Raw genomic sequence first — 11,435 nt, 5'->3', positions numbered from 1 at the left:
AATTATCCACCCAACATGCCTCTTTGTAACAAGGAAAAACTCATATAGATGTCATTTGAAGTGCATCATTTTATATGGGACACCAGATTGTCATTATTGTTACACCACCACTAGATGTCCCTTAACTTTAAAACTTAAGTGTGAGTCATAAAAAGCTGCTTGCACAAAAGATACACTATTTGGTTTGGGGTTTTTTTTGGAGGAGGAGAGGTGTTATTTCAGGTGAATTTATTTTATTTATTATTATTTTTTAAATCATATGGTTCAGGATTTAACAATAACATGATTTAGTTTATGAAACCAGTCTCCACAATGTGACTACTGTGTAATCAGTCTCATGCCCCCAAAACAAGCAACGCACACATAAACAAACACATGCGCTTTGCTTTGGTCTTCTCACTGACTTTCCCTGTCTGTCTGTGTTGGAACTACCAAGACCTCAAATTAGTCAATGAGACACTTTTTATTGTAGCCTTCTCTGTACATTTTCCTCTCAAATATGAAGTAATTTGACTGTAGAGATTCATCTTTTAGTCAAACATTTGCTTTCTTGGTGTTGCAACCTATGACTACGTTGTAGTCATGATGTTAGCTTATATTTTCCAATTCAAGGTATTTCTCCAAATGATCCACCCACAGTATGGCTCCGTTCTTATCCAGAACACATGCCACCAGAGACCAAATTGTAGCACATTAAATAAGTTCACAATTGCCTACTACATATACTTTGAAGCAGGCTATGTTTGCTGTAATCATTCTTCTTGTTCATAATGAGGAATGAACAAGAGCAACATAGGCTCATTGACAATCTTCCAAATATTCCAAAGGCTGGTATGAAACTTCACCATTCCCTCAATGTGTTTGCTGTCCTCCCACTACAACAGGGAAACAATGTCTGTGGAAACTCAAAGAAAACATTTTGTACAACCGCTTGACTCAACTAAATCAGCTGCCAAAGCATTGTATTTATATGACTTTTTATAAAGAATGAATGTGGATTTTGTCCTGCATCATTTACACTGATGGTACTTTGTGAAGGGAGTTATGATATTGAATCCATCAAGAAGTTTTAGTTTTGATTTACCTTTACTCACACTAATTGAAGTAATGATTCTCTAAGCAAAAAAACAAGTTCTTTTTTTCATGCACAAGTTTTAATTCTAGCTTCACAATGACAGGAGCGGGCAGGATAACTGGAACACAGGAAAAAGCAACACATCACTTTTTGCACAATGAAAACAACGGCACAATAAATAGGAATAACTGTAATATGACGGTATGTACAGGAGTCAATGGAGTGTCCCAAAACATCTAGAGTCCTTGAAAAGTATTATATCAAAGTCTTGAATGCAGGGCTTCATTGCAAATTGTATAGGCTCCCTAATTTTAATTTGTATTATTACAATTATTTGCTTTTCCCTATGTTTTTACTTTTTTTTTTTTTTTTAAGATTTTCAGGCCAACAACAGTTGACTGATTTTAGAGAATGTTAAATGGCTCAAACGTTTGTTGTCTCCTCTTAAGTGCTACTTTTTCTGCGAGTCTCCCTGCCAGACTTCAGCTCCATCAGTTCCACTTCGTGCTTTGCTGCAGTCTCCAGCACTTTCTGTTTATTGTAGAAGACAACGAAGTTATTAATGATGGGGTGGATGGGCAAAGCGATTGCTATCACCCCGCAGAGAAAGCTCAAGGCAGCGTTGCACTTGCCGAGGGTGGTTTTGGGGTAGATGTCTCCATAGCCCACCGTGGTCATGGTGATAATGGCCCACCAGAAAGACTGCGGGATGCTCCTGAAAAGGGTCTCCGGGTGGCTTTGCTCCATGGTGTAGCCTAGAGCTGAGAATACAAAGATACCCACGCCCATGTACATGAGGAGCAGCCCCAGTTCTTTGAGGCTCCTCTTCAACGCGTAGGTCAGAGTCTGCAGTCCAGAGGAGTGGCGCGCCAGCTTGAAAATACGCGCGATACGCATGATGCGAAGCGCCTGGACAGCCTGTTGGACGTTTGCCAGTTCCATCATGGATGAGGTGCCGAGGTAGGTAAGGGACAAGACCACGTAGAAAGGAATGATAGCCATAAAATCGATAATGTTCATGAAAGAAAGCACAAAGTGCAGCTTGTTCGGAGAGGAGGCGAGACGCAGCAAGAACTCCGCAGTAAACCATAACATGCAAACGGTCTCGATCGCCTCCAGATTAGGGTTCTCCACCAATTTCCCCTCGGCGTTCGTCACCTGGATCTCCGGGATGGTCCCCACACACATCACTACTGCCGAGACCAGAATGGAGAGAAAGGAGGCGATGGCGATGATGCGCGCCGGCAGGGAGGAATCTGGCTTCTCCATCAGCTTCCACAGAAACCTCTGGCACTGCTGGGTGCGCGTAATGCACTGATCCACCTCCAGATCCTCCAAAATGACTTTCACTTTGTTTGAAATCTCTTCCAGCTCTTCTTCCTTCTCACTTAGGTAACTTTTACAGCATTCATCTAAAACACTCTGGTCTATTTTCCAGAACTCCATCTCCTTGACGAAACAGATGGGGCAAATGCCGCTTTTAATGTGGATTTCATCAAAGTAGTAAACATCGATGATGCACTTGAATGCATCAGGATCCCGATCAAAGTAAAACTCTTTTCTGCCCGGATCGAAATCATCACAAAGTGAAGAGATAACTTCCGAATCCTGAGTTGAGCAATTCACCAACTCCGCCAGTCTGCTCTCTGGGTAGCGGTTCAAATCATCCCCGAAAAGCACCACTCTAACTCCACCAATATTTACAGCAATCTCCCCCTCGGCGCACAAACCAGTTCTGTATTTTGGTTTCGGAACTGTCCACATTTTATAAATTGTTTTACAGAATGAATATTTATTCTAAAATGCAAAAGTAACGGGTACTAACCAGAATTAAAGCCCATTATCTCGGCGCGTAAAATGTTTCTTCTCCAAACCCGTTTCGCGCACTGAATGGCACAGCTTGAGCCGTCAGGTTTTCCGAACACCTCTCTCTTTCTCTCTCTCAGTCTCTCTCTCTCTTACACACACACACGCGCGCGCGCACGCACGCACACACACACACACACACACACACACAGTTCAGATTTAGACTGTTGAGTAAATACGATCCTGTCGTGTATTTGATGAAAGACCTCTTTTACACAATGCTTATCGTCATATTTTTCATCTCAAAGTCGACCTAAACAAAAATATTTTCCATTCGGCATCATGAAGTAAAATCAAGTAGCCACTTAGTTACTGTAATTGAAACAACAGTTACTAATATCCAAATTAAATCTTTCAATAACATATGAGTCAAATATCATTTATAAATGCAGTGAAACTGGTTGCTGCACAGCAGAGATAGTGCTCTCTGGTGACTGTGTACTGTATAGCATTCAGTGGTGGAAAGTAACTAAATATATTATTTTAAGAAGTAGTACTCAAGTAGCTACTGCATTAGCAACAATGCAACTCCACAGCTGACAGTTCAGTCTGAAATTCTGGTGTGTCACAGCTAACAGTTATGTAATCTGGAGCAGAGGAGGGAAGTGCGCACCAGAGACCTTTTTATCTCACTCCTTTATAACACTTTTTTTTTCCCCCGAACACACTGCTCCTTTTGGAGCCACCAAAGACTTTGTCCAACTTTTTGTTGTTGGTGTTAGTTGATAGCTAAAAATGGCTGTTGTTCCCCATTAAAACGTACCTCCACCTTGACAAGCTAAACAGTAAAATACTATTCCAACCACAGTATAATAATGCAATGTATAATAACATTATCAGCCACAAGAGTGATGACTATACTTTGTTACTTTTACTTGAAGTCCTGAGCCTTCAAATTTCTGTGCTCGTTGATTTGGCAACACCTGGATTTACCAGTGGCTGAATGCTTGCTGAATGGCTGGTCCAGACAAAATCCTTACTGCAAAAAATGTTGGCAGTTGAGATTATAATTTAAATAAAGATTTTGATTGCAGGACTTGTAATGGAGCATTGCTATTTAATTGTATTGGTGCATTCTGATCAAATATGACTTAAAATTCACGATATCCGGGGACTGCATAATGCACTTAAAAATGTACAGGCCTGTTTCATTGGATAACATGTGACATGAAGAAATCCACTTTATTAGTGTGATGGCTTTACAATTTCTAGTAAAAGTGTGCTCTCTTGACATGTTTGAAACTGTACACTCACATTGACATTTACAGCTTAAAGTCCTTCAAAATAAATCCCTGAAAAACATTGATACACTGATAAACATATTTAAATGGTTCCACAATTCCATGTGCAGCACATCACAAACTGTTGTCCACGTGCAGCTGGCATTGTGGTGAAGATAACCCAAATACATCCACTGATGGGATTATTTACACCACCTTCCCAAAAAGTCAGTTATTTCTGATTTAAGAGAAATGTTGAAAACCAAGATATTCAAGGATATATTCTCTGCTGGATGTGTTTTATCTCAGCGATGAGGGTCTTCATGTTTCTGGCTCTGATTGGCTAGTCTGGAAGAAGCCACAGCATGTGTGACAGAGCCCTCTTTGCGTTGTCATTCACGTTGCTGACTGCTAGCTGATCTCCAACACGTTGGTGCTGATATGGAAGCAGATGTAAGAGAAGTACTCCTGCTGAGAGAGGCCTGGGATGTCACAGCTCACCTGATTGGCAGATAACAGAACAGCGTCACACATGCCTTGAACCAATATAAACTGATCATTGTACCGCAGGAGAGTTTTTGCACCATTCAAATTGTGTTCTACGTATTTAATGCACCATGGGTGTCTTCCCCTTATTTGAATGCAGTAAAAGTGCCTGCAGTACAGTTGCACAAATTTAGTTTTTCTCTCTGTGGTCTGGCACAGTCATGGACAAATTTGCATGAGACAGATGTCATTTCATGTAGGCTGAGCAGCAGATGGTTGACAGTGTTCTTCTTCACGCAGGCATCAATATGAAATCTGGACTATCTGAACACTCCACTTGCTGGACTGTGATTGCCCTTATGAAAGTGAAAAAAAAAAAAAACAAAACAGTATCACATTCCCTCCAAAATAATCATCACAATTAATTTCTGAAGAAATTTACTGTTGACTTGGTTTTTTTGCCTGATTCTTGATCGTAAAGCCTTCAGTATGGTTGAACCTTCCAAACACTGGATGCAAGCAACAGGTTAAATGAAATAAAGCTCTAATCAGCAGGCTCAATCAGTCAAATTATTATATGCCTGGCACAGAGGTCTCATAGTTACAAATCCACAGACGTAAGAGCAACAGGTCATTCACACATCCAGAAGATGTGGACCAACATTAACTGGAAAGTTGTTGATAATGATCTGGATGCTCATCATCATGAGCGACCACTTTACCGTTAACATGCAATTTGACCCACTGTTGAAGAGAAATACTGAAGACAGCGCCTTAGATATTACCGGCACAACAATCAAAAGTGCAACGCAATCATGGTGTCTGTTGTATATTTCACTGTATTAACATTTTATGGGACTATTATGATCATTATTGTGCATTAAAATGAGGCGCATTTTAATGTCGCAGGTGGTCAATGCGGACCCAATTTTAACCACTTATACCACTTTTGTTAGATCACAATGGATAGTAGATTTTTGAGGCTCAAAGCGATATTGATATTTGAGATTTTAAAAGATCAGATTTTAGCATATTGGTGGATATTTATGAACTGAAACACAAAAAATAAACAAACCTTTTTGCATATGGATAACTTTGACATACGTTCTGTGAAAATGTACTAAGGGGGGACATTTTACAAGTGAAAAATAAACTTGTCAGTGCTCTCTGGTGGACAATGTCTGCAATGGTGCCACCATTTTTAAAATGATTTAAATATACAGTATTTTGTGTATGTGAGTACAGATATAACTGAAATAAGCTAAAATTGGTATATAATACCTGTCTGGCTTTAATTTATCTATATCTATATTATATATTTTACTGTTTTACAACAATGTATATCAGTTTTTAAAATGGCCATACATTTTGTATTTATTAACTCATGATATGTCATCTGAAAAGTATCCATCGCTGTAATATAAAAAAGAGTGTAGTAAATAATATTTGGCTCTGAAACATAGTGAGCTGAATGTATACAGTGGCACAAAATGTCTACATCAATAAAACTTCTTGAAAATTGGGCTAAAGTCTTCTGCTTATTGGTTGATGCTCTGTTGTAGAAAAAAAAGTTGTTACATTCAGACTGAAAGTCCATCATTACTTTTAGTCGGCACTGGCTCAGGTTTCATCATGTCACTGATGTTTCACAAGCTCACCTGAGTCCGTTCTGTTCCCATGAAGGGCAGTGAGATGTGAAGAATTAAAATAGCTGGTGAGTGGAAGTTAAATTGGAACGATCTTATCACAGATACTGATGTGTGACTTTGTATGTTGACGTATCCTTCTGATTCTGCTTTATATGGAAATTAATGTAATGACGGCATAACGATAATCAACATAAATTCAGTGAAGTTCAGTTTGGCCTCTTACATCTGTCATGCTGGCAGTGGGGTCCAGATGCATGAACAGTGAGGAAAGTTCTTCCCTCAGTTTCTTTGAGTGCTTCCTGTCAGTCTGCAGCAGAAGAGCCTGATAATTCACAGGTAATCCATACCTGAGAGGAGATATCACATGGAAATCAAACGTGCCATATTTTTCATGAATGCTGCGAAGGAAAATGAAAGCAAATCTCTGCCGTCATCGGCACTGACCTGAGGACTGATTCCACAAACACCCTCAGTGCTTTCAAGTGAATCCAGGCAATGAACACCCCACTGAAATTCACCTTCAGCCAGCGTACAAAGATCCCCTGTGGAGGAGGCATGAACATTTACAATACACAACAACACCCACACACATCTAAAAAATCTCTATAGCGAACATACATAATGATTGACTCACATATTGCTCCTTTTTGAGAACATTAAGCTGCTTCATGTCCTGCAGCGTCTTCTCCTCCAGATCAAAGCTGTACTCGCGCACGATGAACCTGTGAAGATCATAGGCTACACTATGGTAATTGACACAGACGACACAGCTTTGACGTGACTCTGTATTTTCTGGCAATCCATCCTGCTTACTTGCTCTCCAGGGCTTTGGCTTTGAATTCACACACAGCTCTTTTGAAAAGTGTCACTGAGAAGATTCCCCCTTCTTTATCCTCATGCAGCTTCCTGATGGTCACACGAAATAATGATAAAAAAAAAAATCTGTGATATCTGAGTGATATATATCCATATTATATGTTATCCCTGCTAAATCGACACTATGCGGATGAACAGCCAGGACTTGATCTACTGCTAAAACCTGGACGGTTAACTCATTCAACTCTGTTATTGTCCTTATGCCATTTCGTTTGTCGGTCCACAAAGCGCTCTATTTTTTTCATGTAATTTAGTCTACTCTATGCTTCGTGTCCTGGCATGACATCATAAATCATTCAAATATCATAAACTTCAATTGGCAACATTTTATCCACTGAAAACAAACTTTCCTTTCCTGCTGCTGATCCAAGCCGCAGACTCTTACTTTCTGCTGGTAATGGAACACCTGCGGTGACTCAGCCTGACCTTTCGGATGCTGAGAACAGGTACGATTCGCTTCTACCTGGATCGAGTGGAATGGCTTGTCTCACGGCCAAAACGCAGCTCACCTGCTCGACCGCGGGACAACAAACTTCGACAAGGATTCATAGGTCCTCTCCCACTGCAAGTAACTCCCTCTGTGACCAGAAACATGTGCAGAAACACAGTTACACATGAAGAATATCACAGGAATACACACACACACACACACACACACACACACACACACACACACACACACACACACACACACACACACACACACACACACACACACACACACACACACACACACACACACACACACACACACACACATGCTGTGTCACTGACCTGGTCACCACCACCAGAAGAGTGGTGAGGTACTCTGAGACCACCAGGTCTTCTGTCCTCACAATTTCATTCAGACTGAAAGTTTGCAAATTCCCACTGAAAAGCCAGAAAACCCAGTTCAGTTGTACACAGTAAATAGTTGATAAAAAAAAATTTTTTTTTTAAATTCATTTATATGATACTGATGTCACTCACTCTTTGTGCTTGAGGCTTTGTAAGCTTGCTTTCACATTGTTGTAGGCTGCAGCACGGGATTTTAGTTCTGTCTCCACCTGGGAAACTTCCTGACAGACATGTAGGTATAAACAGCACATCTACTTTAAGTATGTAATGTACAGCATATATGTAATGACATTTAATAATTCTGTATCCATGCTGCTTGCAAAACTGTTCATCTTAATTTAATTTACATTCCATCTAATCTGGTCGAATCTAAAGTCCCTCGACATCAGTGTCAAAGATCAACTGATGAACAATAGTATAATAACTTCTGTGGCATCCGTATTGTGCTGTATTTGCAAGGGACACATCTACTTTTGGGAAATCTATTTACATCTTAAGGATTTTTATAAAAATCCCTCTTATAAATATTTGTTGGAAGATGAACTCAACTAAAGTCTAACTGTTTTATTGAAGACTTCACTGTGACTTTCACCTGTTTGTTTTGTTTGTATCTCCGAAGTTGCCTTTTAATTAGTTGGAATGCCCCTTTGTTTCTTTGGTAATAAGGATCTGTCATAACTATATTTACATATATTTATCCTTATATAGCCTTGTTCATTTATCCTTACTGTCACTTTCACAAGTTTGTACCTTGTTGATGATGTCGGCCAGGCTGGAGAGAGGCAGGGCTGTGGGATACTTGGCTATGTCCCACTGAAACTTGGTCACGTAGCTCATCAGGTCCACTGAGAAAAACACACACTGGAAGTCATGACATGACTAAAAACCCGCAGCATCACAATCCTGAACACCACACAGAGGCACGGGAGTGTCTTTCAGAAAACATGGGAACAAGGGACTGTACACATTTTTCAAAAACAGCACACTTTATATGAGTCACACAGCACTGCACTCCAACTCAAAGAGCAAATTGACAGCAGATAAAATACCCCTCAGAGACTTCAGGTAAGTTGTCAGGGGTGACAGGACGGCTCTCTGATTCCTGCTGTGGTCTGATGGGGGAGAGTGATCAGAGATGCTGCTTAGCCTGGTTTGTGTTTGGGGGTCGTTGCCCCGTCCTACTGCCTGCGTGCATGAAGCTACAGCACAGTCAAATGATCCATCTAAGCTGTGTTTACATATAGAGCTCTGTAGCAGCTCTTAGTCTCATTTGCAATGTGCATGTAGCCTGTGGCCTCTGTTCACTTACTTAATGAGTTTCTGTTCTATGTAATAAACACCCTCGGCATGTATGTGCACGTGGGTGTGACTCACCTCCATTGGCTAAGGCGTTTTCCAGAACTTTGTCACCGGACTGCTCCATCACCTCCCTCATACACTGACATGTTTTTTTGATCACACTGACCAGGCGACAGAAAAAGTAACATTATTACAGAATATTTATGTTATATAAACAGCATCTTTTCCCCAATTTCTTATGTGATGGACGCCATAAGCTATTATTGTCGATCCATGGTTTATTTATCATAGTAAATGCCTGTGACTGAAAGCAATGGATCACACTAAATATAAGCTTTTGGACTAAACTGTAAAAGAAATATGTCTGGTTTAATCCACACATTTTGTGTTAGCATCCCCGCTTACACTGATTCAGCTGAGATACACCTCCAGTGAATTTAAAATCAGAAGGGAAAAGTAACCGTCAGCTGCCCCTGACCATCAATTAATCATGGCACAGACCGGGCATAAGCTCAGTGTTACTACTCTTAATGAAGGACAAAGCTGCACATTAAGCAACAAAGCTAAGAAACAAACGGGTTTTGTCTGTAAGAACAGGTCAGTGAACACGTTCAGCTCGCTTCATCATTTTGTGACTGGACCTTTTTACCTTTCAGTCAGTGTGTCAAGCTTGGAGAGATCATCTGACACGCTGAGTAGACTGTCCAGTATTCCCACCTGAGGTCACAAGCATAGGCGGCGCAGTTAATGTCACTGTGACCGCGTGTACAGGATGTAACATCCATCTGACATCACAGAGAACTCAAATCAAGCAACAGTTTTGCTTTTATAATCGCCTGTGAACTTACTAGCTTGTTAGGATTCAGCCCACATGTCATATTCAACACCGCATTATAAAGTTTTTAATGTTTGAACTTAAGCGAATCGGACAACAGCAGTTACAATGCAATTTCAGGCAGGCAAGGTCAATATTGATCACGTTGAGTGAAATGGGCCAGATGGAAATTTTGCCTCAAACTGTAGAGAGCAACCTGAGCCTATATCCCTTCACCAGAGAAGGACACCAAACACCATCACTCTCAACTCTACTGTACTGCTATAAACACAGAGGAAACACACAATATTACCTCTTTATTTTTTTTAACAACGCTTCCCTGAAGTACAAAGACACCCTCTTATCTTGGCATATGACAATATGTACTCAGTGTAATTTACTTTGCTCCTTCATATCTGTCAATAGCACATGACACACAGCCTCACCTTCAGTTCTGGAATGGCGAACTTGGAGCAGGAGGCCAGGTTGGTTTTGGCAGCGGTGCGCTTGAGTTTCTCTACACTGGTTAAACTGGTCTTGTCCAGTGGGACAGAGATCAACCAAAAGTCTGTCATGACTCCCAGTGCTTCGCATAGAGATCACCAGTCTAAAATCCTCTCCACAAGAACAGGATTTGGCACGAAACAGACTGTGGACAAAAGCAAGCAAATGGAAATACAATTATCTATATCATCCAAAACATAACAATATATCTATATATCTATATAGATATATAGAATATAATTACCTATATAATCAGAACATAGGAAGCAAACGGAATACAATTTTCTATAACTATCATTGAAAACATTAGCTGGGTTTTTATAATAATCTGATTTTGTAATGAAAACCTGCAAAATTCTGCAACAGAAACTTAAAACGAAAAAGAAAGCTTTCAAAAGGGGCTTTACCTTTAGTTTATCTTCATGACCGTCCTGAGAGTAGGAGAGTCTGAGCAGCAGCTCCACCTGACACAGACTGACAGTCAGCCCTACTGTTCTCCAGGCAACTCTGGCACAGGTTACATTACTGCAGGTGATCTGGGCAATTATACCTTAACCACAATACTTGAAATTCGCAACGCTGTCGCTGAATGTTCAAAATAATTCATATTTCAGATTGACACTATTCATTTGACGTGCTGTTTTCTACTGAATACATATGTGTTTGCCTATATATGGGAACAATTAAAAAAAATAAAAATAATAAATAAAGAAATCAGCTGATAATGGTACAAGTGAATAGATAAATAATTAGTTATGAAAAACGGCGACATAGTTAACCTTATTATATTTACGCGCAATCAATTAGTT

General features: G+C 40.1%; 2 protein-coding genes across 2 annotated transcripts; both read right to left on the bottom strand.

The window, feature by feature from the left end:
* Positions 1–227: 227 nt before the first annotated feature.
* Positions 228–2,983, bottom strand: LOC138635013 (voltage-gated potassium channel regulatory subunit KCNF1-like). The gene has a single exon (XM_069722311.1). The coding sequence runs from the start codon at positions 2,837–2,839 to the stop codon at positions 1,520–1,522; it is 1,320 nt and encodes a 439-aa protein (XP_069578412.1). The 5' UTR covers positions 2,840–2,983; the 3' UTR covers positions 228–1,519.
* A 1,332-nt stretch (positions 2,984–4,315) lies between these two features.
* LOC138635004 (V-type proton ATPase subunit C 1-B-like) lies at positions 4,316–11,117 on the bottom strand. Its single transcript, XM_069722298.1, has 13 exons — positions 11,034–11,117; positions 10,569–10,771; positions 9,958–10,025; positions 9,384–9,469; positions 8,760–8,854; positions 8,142–8,230; positions 7,947–8,042; positions 7,682–7,750; positions 7,110–7,202; positions 6,931–7,018; positions 6,741–6,838; positions 6,520–6,643; positions 4,316–4,662 (listed from the first exon to the last, which is right to left on the bottom strand). Exons 2-13 carry the CDS (start codon positions 10,695–10,697, stop codon positions 4,573–4,575), a joined length of 1,125 nt encoding a protein of 374 aa, XP_069578399.1. The 5' UTR covers positions 10,698–10,771; positions 11,034–11,117; the 3' UTR covers positions 4,316–4,572.
* Between the last annotated feature and the right edge of the window lie 318 nt (positions 11,118–11,435).

Source organism: Brachyistius frenatus, unplaced genomic scaffold (assembly GCF_029030835.1).
Source record: "Brachyistius frenatus isolate BFR_SWC_R1_liver_20210118 unplaced genomic scaffold, ASM2903083v1 Contig_285, whole genome shotgun sequence".
NCBI lineage: Eukaryota > Metazoa > Chordata > Actinopteri > Embiotocidae > Brachyistius > Brachyistius frenatus.
The sequence above is the reverse complement of the archived record's forward strand: the minus strand, read 5'-3'. Positions and strand labels throughout refer to the sequence as shown.